At 35.3% G+C, this 13,118-nt stretch overlaps 1 protein-coding gene across 2 annotated transcripts; it reads left to right on the top strand.

Annotated features, from left to right (window-relative positions):
• Nucleotides 1-360: 360 nt before the first annotated feature.
• On the top strand, nt 361-12,829 carry LOC138309528 (cathepsin B-like). 2 transcript variants are annotated; one of them, XM_069250750.1, is made up of 9 exons: nt 361-478; nt 4,649-4,793; nt 6,039-6,254; nt 7,167-7,282; nt 7,796-7,880; nt 8,121-8,268; nt 9,648-9,764; nt 9,986-10,114; nt 10,856-12,829. In XM_069250750.1, the coding sequence occupies exons 2-9, from the start codon at nt 4,650-4,652 to the stop codon at nt 10,930-10,932; spliced, it is 1,032 nt and encodes a 343-aa protein (XP_069106851.1). In that variant the 5' UTR covers nt 361-478; nt 4,649; the 3' UTR covers nt 10,933-12,829. The 2 variants fall into 2 exon arrangements, with proteins under 2 accessions (XP_069106851.1, XP_069106852.1); XM_069250751.1 differs by lacking the exon at nt 361-478 and adding an exon at nt 3,753-3,883.
• The last annotated feature ends 289 nt before the right edge of the window (nt 12,830-13,118 follow it).

Raw genomic sequence — 13,118 nt, 5'->3', positions numbered from 1 at the left:
ATAAGTCTCTGGTGCTGTTCAGTAAAACATTTTATTGTTAATCTCGTAGAAAATTAAAGACAACATAAAGTTATGATGTTATAATCGTTTACATGTAGCTGCGCTCTTCTGAGGCTTTGCCTTCAATTCATATTATTGTATGAGGTTTTCTGAAACATGTAGGTCTACGCTTTATACATTTTTTTCTGTTTGGTTATAAATATATAACCGTTAAAAATCATCTGATAATTTATACTCTTCTTTTAATCTAATAGAAAAAAAAAAGAGATAAAAAATAAAGAGGAAACTATCCATCTGTCGTTAGTATGATTCGAACTCAAACACTGGCTATACCGGATCCGGAAACGTGAAAAATAGTCACGCGACTTTTGTTATCACATGACTATCACGTGATACAACATCCCGTGACTGGAATAGAGAAGTAAACAGTAGTCAGAGAAGAGACGATAAAATTGATAAAACTTATCAGCAGATACAGGTAAATACGTGGCGTAAACATGGCATAGTTAAAGTATAGGTTATCATTGATATCACTAATGTGCATTTGGTGACAGAACCCGGACGGTTTTAAAAAATAAGCTGGAAATTCCAGATCTAGAAATGGGGGGGGGGGGGGGGCGGTTTTAAAAAATAAGCTGGACATTCCAGATCTAGAAATGGTGGGGAGGGGGGGAGTGATTGTGTCTTTATTCTTATATCATTTTAATAAACATAAACTCAAATGCAAACTAAGACTTTCTAGTCTGTTTCGACATGGTATTTTCAACTTAATGTCATTGGCTTATCAGTAGTAGACTGTCAGTAATTTTGACCAGTGTAAAGTGGAATTCAAGACATTTTCGTGTACAAAGTCGTTACTTTCAGCAGGTTGGGCACAACCCTGCATATGGGTAACAGTTACCCATTTGAGTAACAATTACCTGTTTGCAGTAATCAATAAGTTACCCAATTGAGTAATTATGTGAAAAGAAAACGCATAATGTTGTTTAAAAAATTATTAAATTCTGTCTAACTTTGTTGTCAGATGACAATTCAGTTGCTCTCCATTGACTTTAGTGTATAGCTATCAGGGAAATTCAGTGCAAATGTCATAGAGAATGAGTTTTACCTGTGTTCTAGTTTTAGCACAATAGTAAGCAATGGAGGTGGTTTATTTTGTGACTTTTACCAAAATTGAGACAATGAAGTTTGTCCCATTTTGATTAATAATGTACTATGTTATGTTAGTAATGGTACCAGGTCAAAATTATTACGCCCTTTTTTGATAAAAAAATTTAAAACAACTTCATGCATTTTTCTTACAAAATATATCTCATTTGGGTAACTTATTATCCGAAGTTGGCCAATATAAATTGGGTTCGGGGGTCTATACGTCCCCCGTGTTCCGTCCGTCCGTCCGTACGAATCGTTTCCGGAGCACAACTCTAAAACCAGCAGAGATGTTTCCATGAAACTTCATAGACACATTGTTCTTATGGTCTAGTAGTGCCTTTTGCTATATTTAGGTTTTCATTTTTGTTCTTTTTTCTGTAACCATAGAAACATTGCTGAAAACCAGCAGAGATATTTCAACGAAACTTCATAGACACATTCTTTTTAGGCCCTTTATGACACTGTCATTGTACTAGTTATAAACAGGTTAATAGTTTTTCAACTATATACTTCACATTCATAAAACTATTCACCTTGCTGTATCTGCCCTTACCAGAAAAGAAAGAAAAACATTTGGATTATATTCGTGGCAGTGTTATTTGGTGGATGAAAGAAAATACAAATTTAAAACTGCGGTCAAATTTGAATGATATATGTATCTTAAGACATTAGACAACACAGACCTTGAATTTAATACTGCGTGGAGTAAAATATTAAAAAAAAAAAAAACGGGAAAATTATCGCCAACAAATGTCAAGGCTGTATACCTGATTCAACAATTGCAGCCCCGCTCTACTTGAATTATACTCCATCTTTCTTTAGCTCAACTTCCTTTTTCCTGTTTTTTTTTCATACACATAAGTCTCCACAATCAAACTTACTTCACAGCTTTGATATCTCCATTGGCGCGGGATCTGAATGACTATGTCCTTGTTGATTACTCAAATGGGTAACTGTTACCCATATGCAGGGTTGTGCCCAACCTGTTCAGAAGTTGTTTCTGTGCGTCACATATGATGTAACATGATCATTTATTAAGTATGAACCAAAAAGACTTCTTCAAGTACGTCCTACGCATAATATGAAAAGTAAGGGTGCATGCTCTTTATTAAATATTTTTTTTAGTATTTTCAAAAATTATTGCACAAAGCCAATAAAAATAAATGACAAAAGTAATCAAGAAGTCTACACATTTTTCATATTTTAAATTATACTTACCAACTTTTTGAAATTCTTATGGGGAGAAAATGTGTGAATGACATTTTTCAGCTAAATGCATGTCGCATGCAGTGCAAATTTAGGATTTAATCAAGGGGAGATAATACTAATCCTCAATATTCAAGGGTTACTATCACTTACATTAATCCACATTTGGGCTATCTCTGCATAGACTTAAATTTCTTTGAAGATTAGGCCACACAAAAAGTATTTATGTTTCCTGTAACCCGACCGACCCTATAAAATCATAGCTGCAATATTGTAGCTCAAAAGACTTTTAAACAGAAAATGATGTCGTCTTTAGAGCTACAATTGGTGCCTATTACTGCTAATGGAGCAAAGTAATGATTATGCAAACCATTATAAAACATCTGTTTGCATTATATCGTACTTGTTTGATATCGCTTACCTACTCGGCAATAAAACTGAACCACATAAAATATCAAATTCTCATCGAGGCATTATTTTTTTTACATAATACATATGAAGGTCTTTCTGAAGGGAATTTATACAGCAAGTCCACAAATTGTGAATTTGACGTCTTGTGAGCGGTACGGTAGATATAAAGAATGGTAGTTATGTTTGTTTTGGACAAAAATAATATGTAAATGCATGCATACGCATAAAATAATAGGAAACCTACAAAAAAAGTATAGAAAACTGTGCCCGAGTGATTTTCGGAGGCAGTGCTCCACTACGACACATAGGGACCAATTCGTACCCAGCCGAAAGGTATAGTAGGCCGGGTACGTATATTCGCTCTAATAAAATCAGTGCCTACTCTTTTATGGTTTAATTAGTTTAACGTCCTATTAACAGCCAGGGTCATGTAAGGACGTGTTAGGTATGATGGTGGACGAAAGTCGGAGTACCCGGAGAAAAACCACTGACCAGCAGTCAGTACTTGGCAACTGCCCCACTTGGGATTCGAACCTGCATCCCAGAGGTAACCCGGTGGAGGGATTGTGGTAATATGTCACGACATCATAACCACTTGGCCACCGAGGCCCCATGCAGTGCCTATTCAAAAACTTTTAATCAGTTTTGCCCTCAAGCAAACAAATTACAATATTTATTGTTTTGGTTTTGCACAAAATCTGCAATTTCGGTGCAAGTTCTGCAATTAAAGACACCAATAATCTCATGGGAATAAAATCCATGGTTTATTTAAGGATTATCTTCCTATGGCATCTGTGGTCTATATAGATGCCAGAGTTTTGCAGACAATCTCCATGAGATTATTGTCTGCAAAGCTCTGGCATCTATATAGACCATAGATGCCATAGGAAGATAGTTTAATGCTTATAATTACATTATCAACTCATTTTAGGGTCTGTACGTTGATATTGTTTAAGCTAGACCAGGAAAACCGTTTATCAACGACAATTTAATCAACGAGATGGAACAGCCATTTTGATGGTGATCAGTCGATGTCACCAAGTCAACATTAGTGACGTCATAATGGTCTCGTTTTGGGTGTCCGTTATACCAACATATACTTCACTTTGCCTTGGTTAGTTTATATAGTAAAAAAGACAAGTAAATGTAAAAATACAAGTTTGAAAAAAGTATATTTCAGCTTTTCACTGCAAGAAAACTGATACAAAAAGAAAAATAATATTAAAAAGAAAAAAACAATCCCTACCTGCCGATCCTTCCTTTTTAAATGGTGTTACTGGAAACAAGTATGTTTTTTGTTAGGCCTTCCAGCTGCAGTGAGTCACACAATCACAGTGTACCATTATACAATTTCTATGATGTGTCTTAATTCTGTTGCCTCCAGTTTAACTACCACTACCAGGTATGAGATAGTCCAGGGGTGGACAGGGGTTTCAATATCAGGGGTTACCCGGTACTTTTTGGCAGTTGAACTTGGCTGTGATACCACCTGATTTGGGCTAAATTACCCGAGATATTATAAAGATGGTATAGAATTGTACCCCCTGGAATTGCCTGAAAGATAATGAAACCTCTGGGTGGATATAATGTTGGTGATCATGAGAGTGACCCTGTCCCCTGGAATATTGATGTGCTTCTATAGGGATTAAGGTGCTTGTGCTCTTCTCTTCTTCTTTGATTTCAGTGAGCTCCGTCAAAAATGACCATTACGGTGATCTGTAGGGGTGTGAGGGGATTACATTTATGATTTTTTTTTTTTTTATTGGGTCGAGTATTGATGGAGGGGTTTAACATAAGGGTATTTAGATACATGTATATATATATATATATATATATATATATTGTGCTGTTTACAGATTTTGGTTTTTTGTTGTTACAGTATGGAGACCATTCTGATATTGTGTGTTGTGTTGGCGTCAGGAATGGCAGAGCGACTCCTGGCCAAGCCTTCTTCCCCAGAATACCTGGAGAGAGAATGGGACATGCTGATTAATAAAGTGAACTTCGTTAATACCACCTGGAAGGTAAAAAAAATATTACATGGATTTGTTGATATCAAGATGAAAATACGCTTAGATTATTTATGATGATGTTGCATTGGACATGGTCTGTCGAGATGTTGATGGTATATAATTCATTCCACTATTCACACAGTTTGCAAATAATATTTAGTGCAGGTGTACTCGTATTATTAATTTCCTTGTCGGGTGTAGGGTCTGTGTACATCCGCTATGCGCAGATTCCAACTGCGCATGCGATACCGGAAGTCAGTGTCTAATAGCGTTAAAAAGCTTTCGCCATGATTTAGTGACACCAAACTTTCAAAAACATGTATTAAGATATACTATCAGCGTTTGCTTTGTGTAAACTTCAAGCGGCGTATCATACAAACTCTTGCATCGGTCATGATATTCTAAGCATCTGATCGACTTTGGAAACTTACGGAACAATACAATGCAATTCAGGTTTATACAGTCAATAAAAGAAAGTGACGAAACGGATAACTTTTAGTACCGGCCACATATTTAATTTATTTCACATCATCCTAGGTCCTAGGTATACGTTGCACTATCGCTTACTAAACCCTGTGACCATAGACCGCATTTGCTGCAGTTCTAATTATTATTTATAAAATTACACAGCTTTGCGTAAGAGAAACATAATAAAAAGCACATGACAAAATATCAGTCTGAGTGTCTAAGCTCTAGATCTAATGTACCCCAGAAAGGTGTTTAAGCATGACACAGGTATGTCACCACGTGCACAGAGACTGGACGGTGTTCTAGCGGACGACTATTTTGAACAGCGAAACAAGCGTATCGTATCAATATGATAATAAACACACTTTTATGTAACAAAGAACTTCAAAATAGTTCCACATTTAAAGTTCGGATGAAGAAAAGTAAAGTATTTGTTACAATGCACCCAGGGCGTAAACAGTCTCCTTGCAATAGTCCCAAGGATAATGAGCGAAAGTGCTACGTACACCTGTTACAGAGGATAATTTCATAGCGGAAATTTAGGTTAGGAAGTATTTAGCAAGCACTTAATGTCTAACAGACATAGTTTTAGTTTTTCTCATACCCTGATGAAATAAGAAAAATAGTGACATCAATGCTTAAATAAACTCTAGAATTAACTTACTTTTTAAAAATATCTATAGCTAGGACACAAAAGTATGTAAGAATTATTTCACATTATGCTGCAAGTTTCATATAACACGGATGACCTTGACCTTACATATTTTGATATTTTTTTCCAATTTGCAGGCGGGACATAATTTCCAGCACATCCACAAACATGAACGTCTGGCCTATGCCAAGAAGCTCTGTGGTGCCTTGAAGACGCCCAAACATTTACAACCTCCTCAAAGAAAGCCCCTACAAGCCGTTAATCTACCAGAAAATTTTGACTCCCGTAAGGCGTGGTCTACATGTCCGACTATCAGTGAGGTCAGAGATCAAGGGGACTGTGGATCTTGTTGGGTAAGGGATTTCATGACATAAACACTAAATTTAGGAAATGACTATACTGTTATCATTGATGCCTGTGTAACAGTGAATTCTTCCTCCCCTGCTGAAAGTTTTGCCATGGAATAGAAGGAGCTTGCTAAAAGTTTCTCCGGGGAAAGAATATATGCTAGCTGATTCTAAACCCCATTCCCTATCTATTTAATATTTTTATTAAAGCATACTTTTAAACTGAAATGTTTATTATTTATTATGGCTAGTCAGGTTGTCAGTGCAATGTCTTGCCCAAGAGGACCTGCGTTGGTTAATTAAGCTCCGAGTGTCAGAGAGTGACTATTTATTAGTCTGAAGAATGTTGATTTTAATCACCAGTAACACTTTTATGAAATATTGTCAATCATGCCTTGTTCTGTACTGTTTCGTCCCATTTTGAAAATGATATATGGAGTGGAGGTAGGGCATTTCTCTTTCCGACATCACTATCGCTGTATACATGTACATTAAATTCTGAATAGGTCTTAATCAGCAAGAGGAATTTTACAATAGATTCCCCACTATATTGACCAATGCAATCAGCAGGCAGTTTGTAGTGATTGTAGTACCCCAATGAAATGAACAAATATAGTGACGTTAATGCTTAAATAAACTCCCGGTATGTACCTATCCTCTGTTGTAGCAACTACTGCAGCATACACAGTCAAAAATGCAAAGTCGTGCATGGTGCTCGGACTGTTTGATTGGCGTCGTGCTTGGACTGTTTGATTGGCAGCTGGCGATCCGTCAGCTGCTTAACTTATTGTGTAACATGCAGCTGAAATTAGCCTGAAAATAATCATTTGATACCCATTACCAAGTACATGTTTCTTAGCTGGTGATATACTGAATAAAAGGAAGAAAAAGATATCTAGTCTGGTATTTACATTGCAGGCCTTTGGAGCTGTCGAATCCTTCTCTGACAGAATCTGTATACATTCCAAAGGTGCTGTGCACGCTCACATCTCGGCCGAAGATTTACTCTCGTGTTGCTACACCTGTGGTATGGGGTAGGTATAACAAGGTCACAGGTCAAAAAGGTCAAGGTTAAATATGAAAACAAGTCAGGAAATTCTGAATATCAGCTATGTGCACTGTGTTTGAATTTCAATAAACTGAAAAGTAAAAATTATTACAAGATAGAAACTTAATGTCTTCTTGATTCTAATCCTTTATATTTAATATCTGTATGAAATTTCTCATTCTGATCCCACAATGACTTGTTGAATATCAAATTATTAATTTTGAAATTTGCTTTAATGAATTTCATGGCATTACATAGTCACAGGTGTAAGATTTCATTGTGAAACGTTATAGTCAACTGTTATACTAGCTATGTGATGCTATGATTTTACAGATGTTTAATAATGTATAATCCCACTATTTATTTGACATTTTTGAATTGTGTAAATACTACTATATATTCCCACGATTTGACAGATGTGTGATAATGTATAATCCCACTATTTATTTGATATATTTGAAATGTGTACATACTACTTTATATTCCCACGATTTGACAGATGTGACGGAGGGTTCCCCGGAGCTGCCTGGTCATACTTCAAGAGGGTTGGAGTTGTGAGTGGTGGCCAATATGGCTCTCACCAGGTCTGTATTATAAATGTCATCTGATCTTTTTCAAAATTTCTTGTTTTTATATTCGTGGTCTCTTGGCAACCACAAAAACAACCAAAGTTTTTGAACAATAAATCATTCATGTTATACTGTAATGTTATTCTGTAAATGTTACAGTACATTGTATTCTACTGTTACAGTATTTTTTCTTTGGCAGAACAGAAAATCGATCAGACAAATATTTCCAATTTCCGATGATTTTTTTTAATTCAGGGCTGTCGTCCCTATACCATTAAACCATGTGAACACCATACAACAGGAGATCGCCAGCCATGCAGCAAAGCAATCAAACCGACTCCAAAATGTAACGAGACGTGTGAATCTAACTACCAAGTATCATACAACAGCGACAAGCACTATGGTATAAATAAGACATTTGATATATAATTTACTTTTCCTTTTAATTTTTTTTAATACAGTCAAACACGGTTATAACAAATCTCTGGGGACCAACAAAATCACTTTGTTATAAGCGTAGTTTGTCATACCCTTGATGGGAATTTAAAAGTCATTATGTTTTTATCTGAATTTGTTTAGCATTCATTATAAACATGTTTTACTGTAATAACTTTCATATACCGTATTCGACCCAATAAGCGCCAAGGGCGGTTAAAAAATGGATAAAAATGGAAAGGTGCTAATAAGTCAAAATTATTGCAAATTTATACCATTTTATGTAGTTTTGGTCCTTATTTGTGCCTGGGCAATTGAAATTGAGGCCTCAAAAAGGGGGAGGGGCCCTTATTGGGTCGAATACGGTAATAGCACAATGTAGTTTTCCTCATAGATGTTCAATCAATATTGATATATTATTTAAACATTAGATCTTTCTATCTTTTAAGTGATTGACAACTTCATAAATCTTTGATAATCTTATTAAGATCTATTTCAATATTTTATTGATAATACAAGAATTATAAACATAATTACAATATAGATCACAAGATAATAAGATACAGTCAAACCTCGATGTATCGAAGTTCAAGGGACCGCCAAAAAAACTTCGAAACATTGAGACTTCGAATTATTCGTGGTTGAAATTTTTTTTTACCATGACCAACTGTGGTAGTTGTACATGTCTTATAATGTGGCTCGCTATTTACCGTTCCGTAAATTCTACAAACCGCTACCAATGGCGGCGGCGAACATCAAAAACGACTAACCGTATCTTTGCCGTACTAATGATTTAATAACGCAGCTTGTAAAAACAAAGCACCGGGTATCGGTCTGATTAGTGATATTAATTATCTTGATGATATCAAGCTAGCAACACAAGCTGTCATAATCCCTATTGTCCGGGGAAGGGCCGTCGCGAGACAGCTAGGTGTGACAGCATGCCGCGGGGTATCGGCGAACACCTGATCTGTACAGGTAAATTTTTATTCGAATCATCGAGTGTCAGTTACCTATGATTCTATAACAAATGGTCCATGAAAAAAGTTTGATACATCGAGAACTTCGATTCATAAAACTTTGATTCATACATGGGTTAGTTAGTAATGTTATATAGTGAAGAAATTCGGGACCAGACAAAAAGTTTGATACAGCGAGAAATTTGATTCATCGAAGTTCGAATCATCGAGGTTTGACTGTAATAACAAATGGATTATACAACAGGCATCCTATACAAATTCTTTCAGAAAGATCTTCATTTCACTCTGTCGGTACAATACAACTGAACAGGTAGTCAGCCATCTGTTATCAATGACATTTGGTGAATGAATTTGTTGTTATTTGCAGGAGCGACTTCCTATTCCATTTCCAACGATGTTTCCGACATCCAGACAGAAATTTACAACAATGGACCAGTAGAGGGCGCTTTCACTGTGTACTCGGACTTTCCGACATATAAAAGTGGTGAGTCTCATATTAACCCATGAATTGTAAGAATTTCATCAGAACCTTAAGATAAATTATATCCTAATTACTTAAGATAGGATAACCAAAGTGAGATTTTATTTGCTTAGTCTAAAACTATTAAAAGACTTTCCTGATTATTTTTGGTATATTCTGATAAGTGACTATTGGTATTTAGGAATAACAGATACATGCAAAATATTTCTGAATTTTATAACTAGGTGTTTACCAGCACACGACCGGATCAGCCCTCGGCGGTCACGCCATCAGGATCCTCGGCTGGGGAGTAGAAGACGGCACAGACTTCTGGCTCGTGGCAAACTCCTGGAACTCAGATTGGGGAGAGAATGGTATGTATTGCATTTAGCTAATTTACCCCTGAAATTTCATAATGGACTGGTCTAGTCTTTGAATTAGGAGAGTCTAAATGCGTCTTGTGGGGATGAATGAGTTAAACATTAAAGATGTCTAAAATGAAACAAGCAGTATATCTGTATCATGTAAAAAATAATGTATAATTCAATGTCATTAGGTTGATTACCTCCTTCACCCCTGAAGTCACATTTAGACTCTTCCATACCCCTGAAGGCACATTTAGACCCTTCCATATCAAGGATTAGAAGAGTCCATTGTAAAATTTCAGAGGACGGCTTCTCATGTATGCAATGAATTGTGTGTAATAAACCTAAAACAAGTGACCCCTGACCATTTCACATCTGTGCTGGGGATTGAACCTGGCCAGCTAGGTGAAAGCGGAATACCTTAACCTCTACCCAATCACCCAATAGCAAGTTATACACCTAAAACACCAATAAATATAGGAATTGTAATTCACAATCAAAAGAATCAACACATTCTTAATATTCTCCCAAAGATTGAGGCATTTTAATAAATATTTAACATATGAATTTTTTCACCAACTTCATATTGTTCGTTTTTGGCTATATTTAAAAGCAGTGTATAGGAAATACAACCAAGAGATGACCCTATCAATATGGCTAGATTCTTTGAGAATTGGAGAAAGAGATCTTTTGTTTTTGTAAATATCAAAATAAAATCATTTTTAATACTTTTTTATTTTGTTTCCATAGGTTTCTTCAAAATCAAGAGAGGTACAGATGAGTGTGGTATCGAATCTCAGATCACCGCCGGCATTCCCAAGGTTTAATTGCAAAGAAAAAAGTCAGCAAACATCGAATTGAAGGAGAATATATATACTTGACTAGAAGTGTAGTCTTAAAATATCAGTGTTAAATGGAGTGAAATCGGACAACATAAACAGCTAGGAGTCCATCAAAGCAGCTGTGACTAAAAAATTATGTGATTTGGGCTTTTTGTCAGAATTCCAGTCTACATATCCAAACAAATTATCATAAAATGGCTTTTCACTCTCACTCTACTTGCACAATGTAATTGTTAGATGTTTGATTTTTTTATCGGCAATGCCCTTTACCTTTAATTATCATCGCTTCACCATTTCATCACGAGTTGAAAACCTTGAGCTTCATTAACTCATGCACCCCTGAAGACACATTAAGACTCTTCTTAATCAAAGGTTAGATCAGTCCATTATGAAATATCAGGGGTGAACGAATTAGCACGTACTGACCATTGGTTTGTGATTTGTCTCTGGGTATTCTTACCTGTCCTCCACCTTTAAGCGTGTTGCTTGGTGTCTTCGGCGGCATGCTTCAGTGATATAGCACTATAAAAAGGGCAACAGTTCCACTATACAAGAAGACACTACATGAATATACCGCAGTCTCCCAAAACACGCACCTCGCACAACATACACGCAACGCACTGCATACATTGGAGGCCGTCCATACATGACCAAAGCTGTTAATAGGACGTTAATTAATCAAACAAACAAACAAACTGATATATATGACGTTAAGTCATAATTGTTATTTATAGGAAAAGCCCAAGGATATTCGAGACTCACGCATGTGACTTTCCAAGGTATCCCTACAACATAAAGATATTACATTTATAGATCTTTCCTCAATTATATTGTAATTGTAGGTTATATTTTCGTTTTTTTGTTTTTATTTTTTTAATTTCTTTCTAAAAGTCTGTTAGTCAGGAATATAAATATGATCTGAATTTATTTTCTTCGTTAATTTTCACACCCAACAAAGAAATATGTTGTAACAAACGATGTTAACTAACTCCAGAGTTGGGGAAAAAAACCACTTAATGCAGTATATATGTTGGGTTTTTTTTTATCTTTTTTTTTTCATTTTTTTAAATTTTTGCATGTCACTTTTCCTACTTTATATACTTGGATGATCTAAATTAAGTTTACATTTCATGATGTCATATTCCAAAGTGTCATATTACTTTATTCCTTGATGCCTCATTTCATGGTGTTGTAAGTTTTGTAAGTGTTAGTAAACCATGGTACATTTATTTTCATCATTTTAGTCACACACACATATACACTACATATTTGTAATTTACTTACTCTCTTATCATTCCTGCTGTGTTTCGTCTTTAGATATTTCAGAGTTAACTCCCCTTGCAAGTAGGAATTGATTGTTAGATGTATGTTTGTGAGCATAACGTCATAGTTTTCAGAGAAAACAATGTAAATTTTGCTCACAAAATAATGTCGTTACAATGGATAGGCAACTCTCTAATATGTAAAGTCTGAATAAATTGTTCCAACTCCTTTTTAAACAGCCAATAATACTTGGATTCATCTAATCCTTGTTTCGTTTGTGCTTTAACCACTGTGCTCATGTCCTCATCAAAAACTAATCGATAAGATATTTCTCCAAATCTAATTTAAGATGAAGATGTGTTAATATATAAAAGATTTTTTTTTATTCACCTATTGATTTCAAAAAAATTTCAATTCCAAAAAAAACTTAAGAAGAAAAGCCCCTGTTCTTCATGACAAGAAAATAGTATCTATTAAGTACATTATGATATGTTCAATTATTATTTATAAAATAAGGTGACCAAAAAGTGCTATATACATTTTTTAAACTATTTTTCTCAATGTTGCATTTTTTTTTTTGTGATATTCATCAACAAATAAATTTATATTTTCCCGTAAATGGATTGTCTCTTGTAATTTGATCTTACAATCATAATTTTTAAATTGACTCACATGTAATGGTCTCAGCCCGCCTACATAATAGCATTCTAGTTTATTGGCGTTCTCACAGTATTGCAAACATACTGTTACATGATACTTTACGTAGATAATGCATATTCTGGTGCTTTGCGCTGGGACTATGTTCTACTTACCTATCGTAACGACCTAGCTAAATGGTCGTCTGGTATTTTAATGTGGAGAAGCTAGCACATTGAGCCATTTCTTTTTAATTTTTCCGTGTAGGAAAT

The sequence above is a fragment of the Argopecten irradians genome, chromosome 15 (assembly GCF_041381155.1).
Source record: "Argopecten irradians isolate NY chromosome 15, Ai_NY, whole genome shotgun sequence".
Classification (NCBI taxonomy): Eukaryota; Metazoa; Mollusca; class Bivalvia; order Pectinida; family Pectinidae; genus Argopecten; species Argopecten irradians.
The sequence above is the reverse complement of the archived record's forward strand: the minus strand, read 5'-3'. Positions and strand labels throughout refer to the sequence as shown.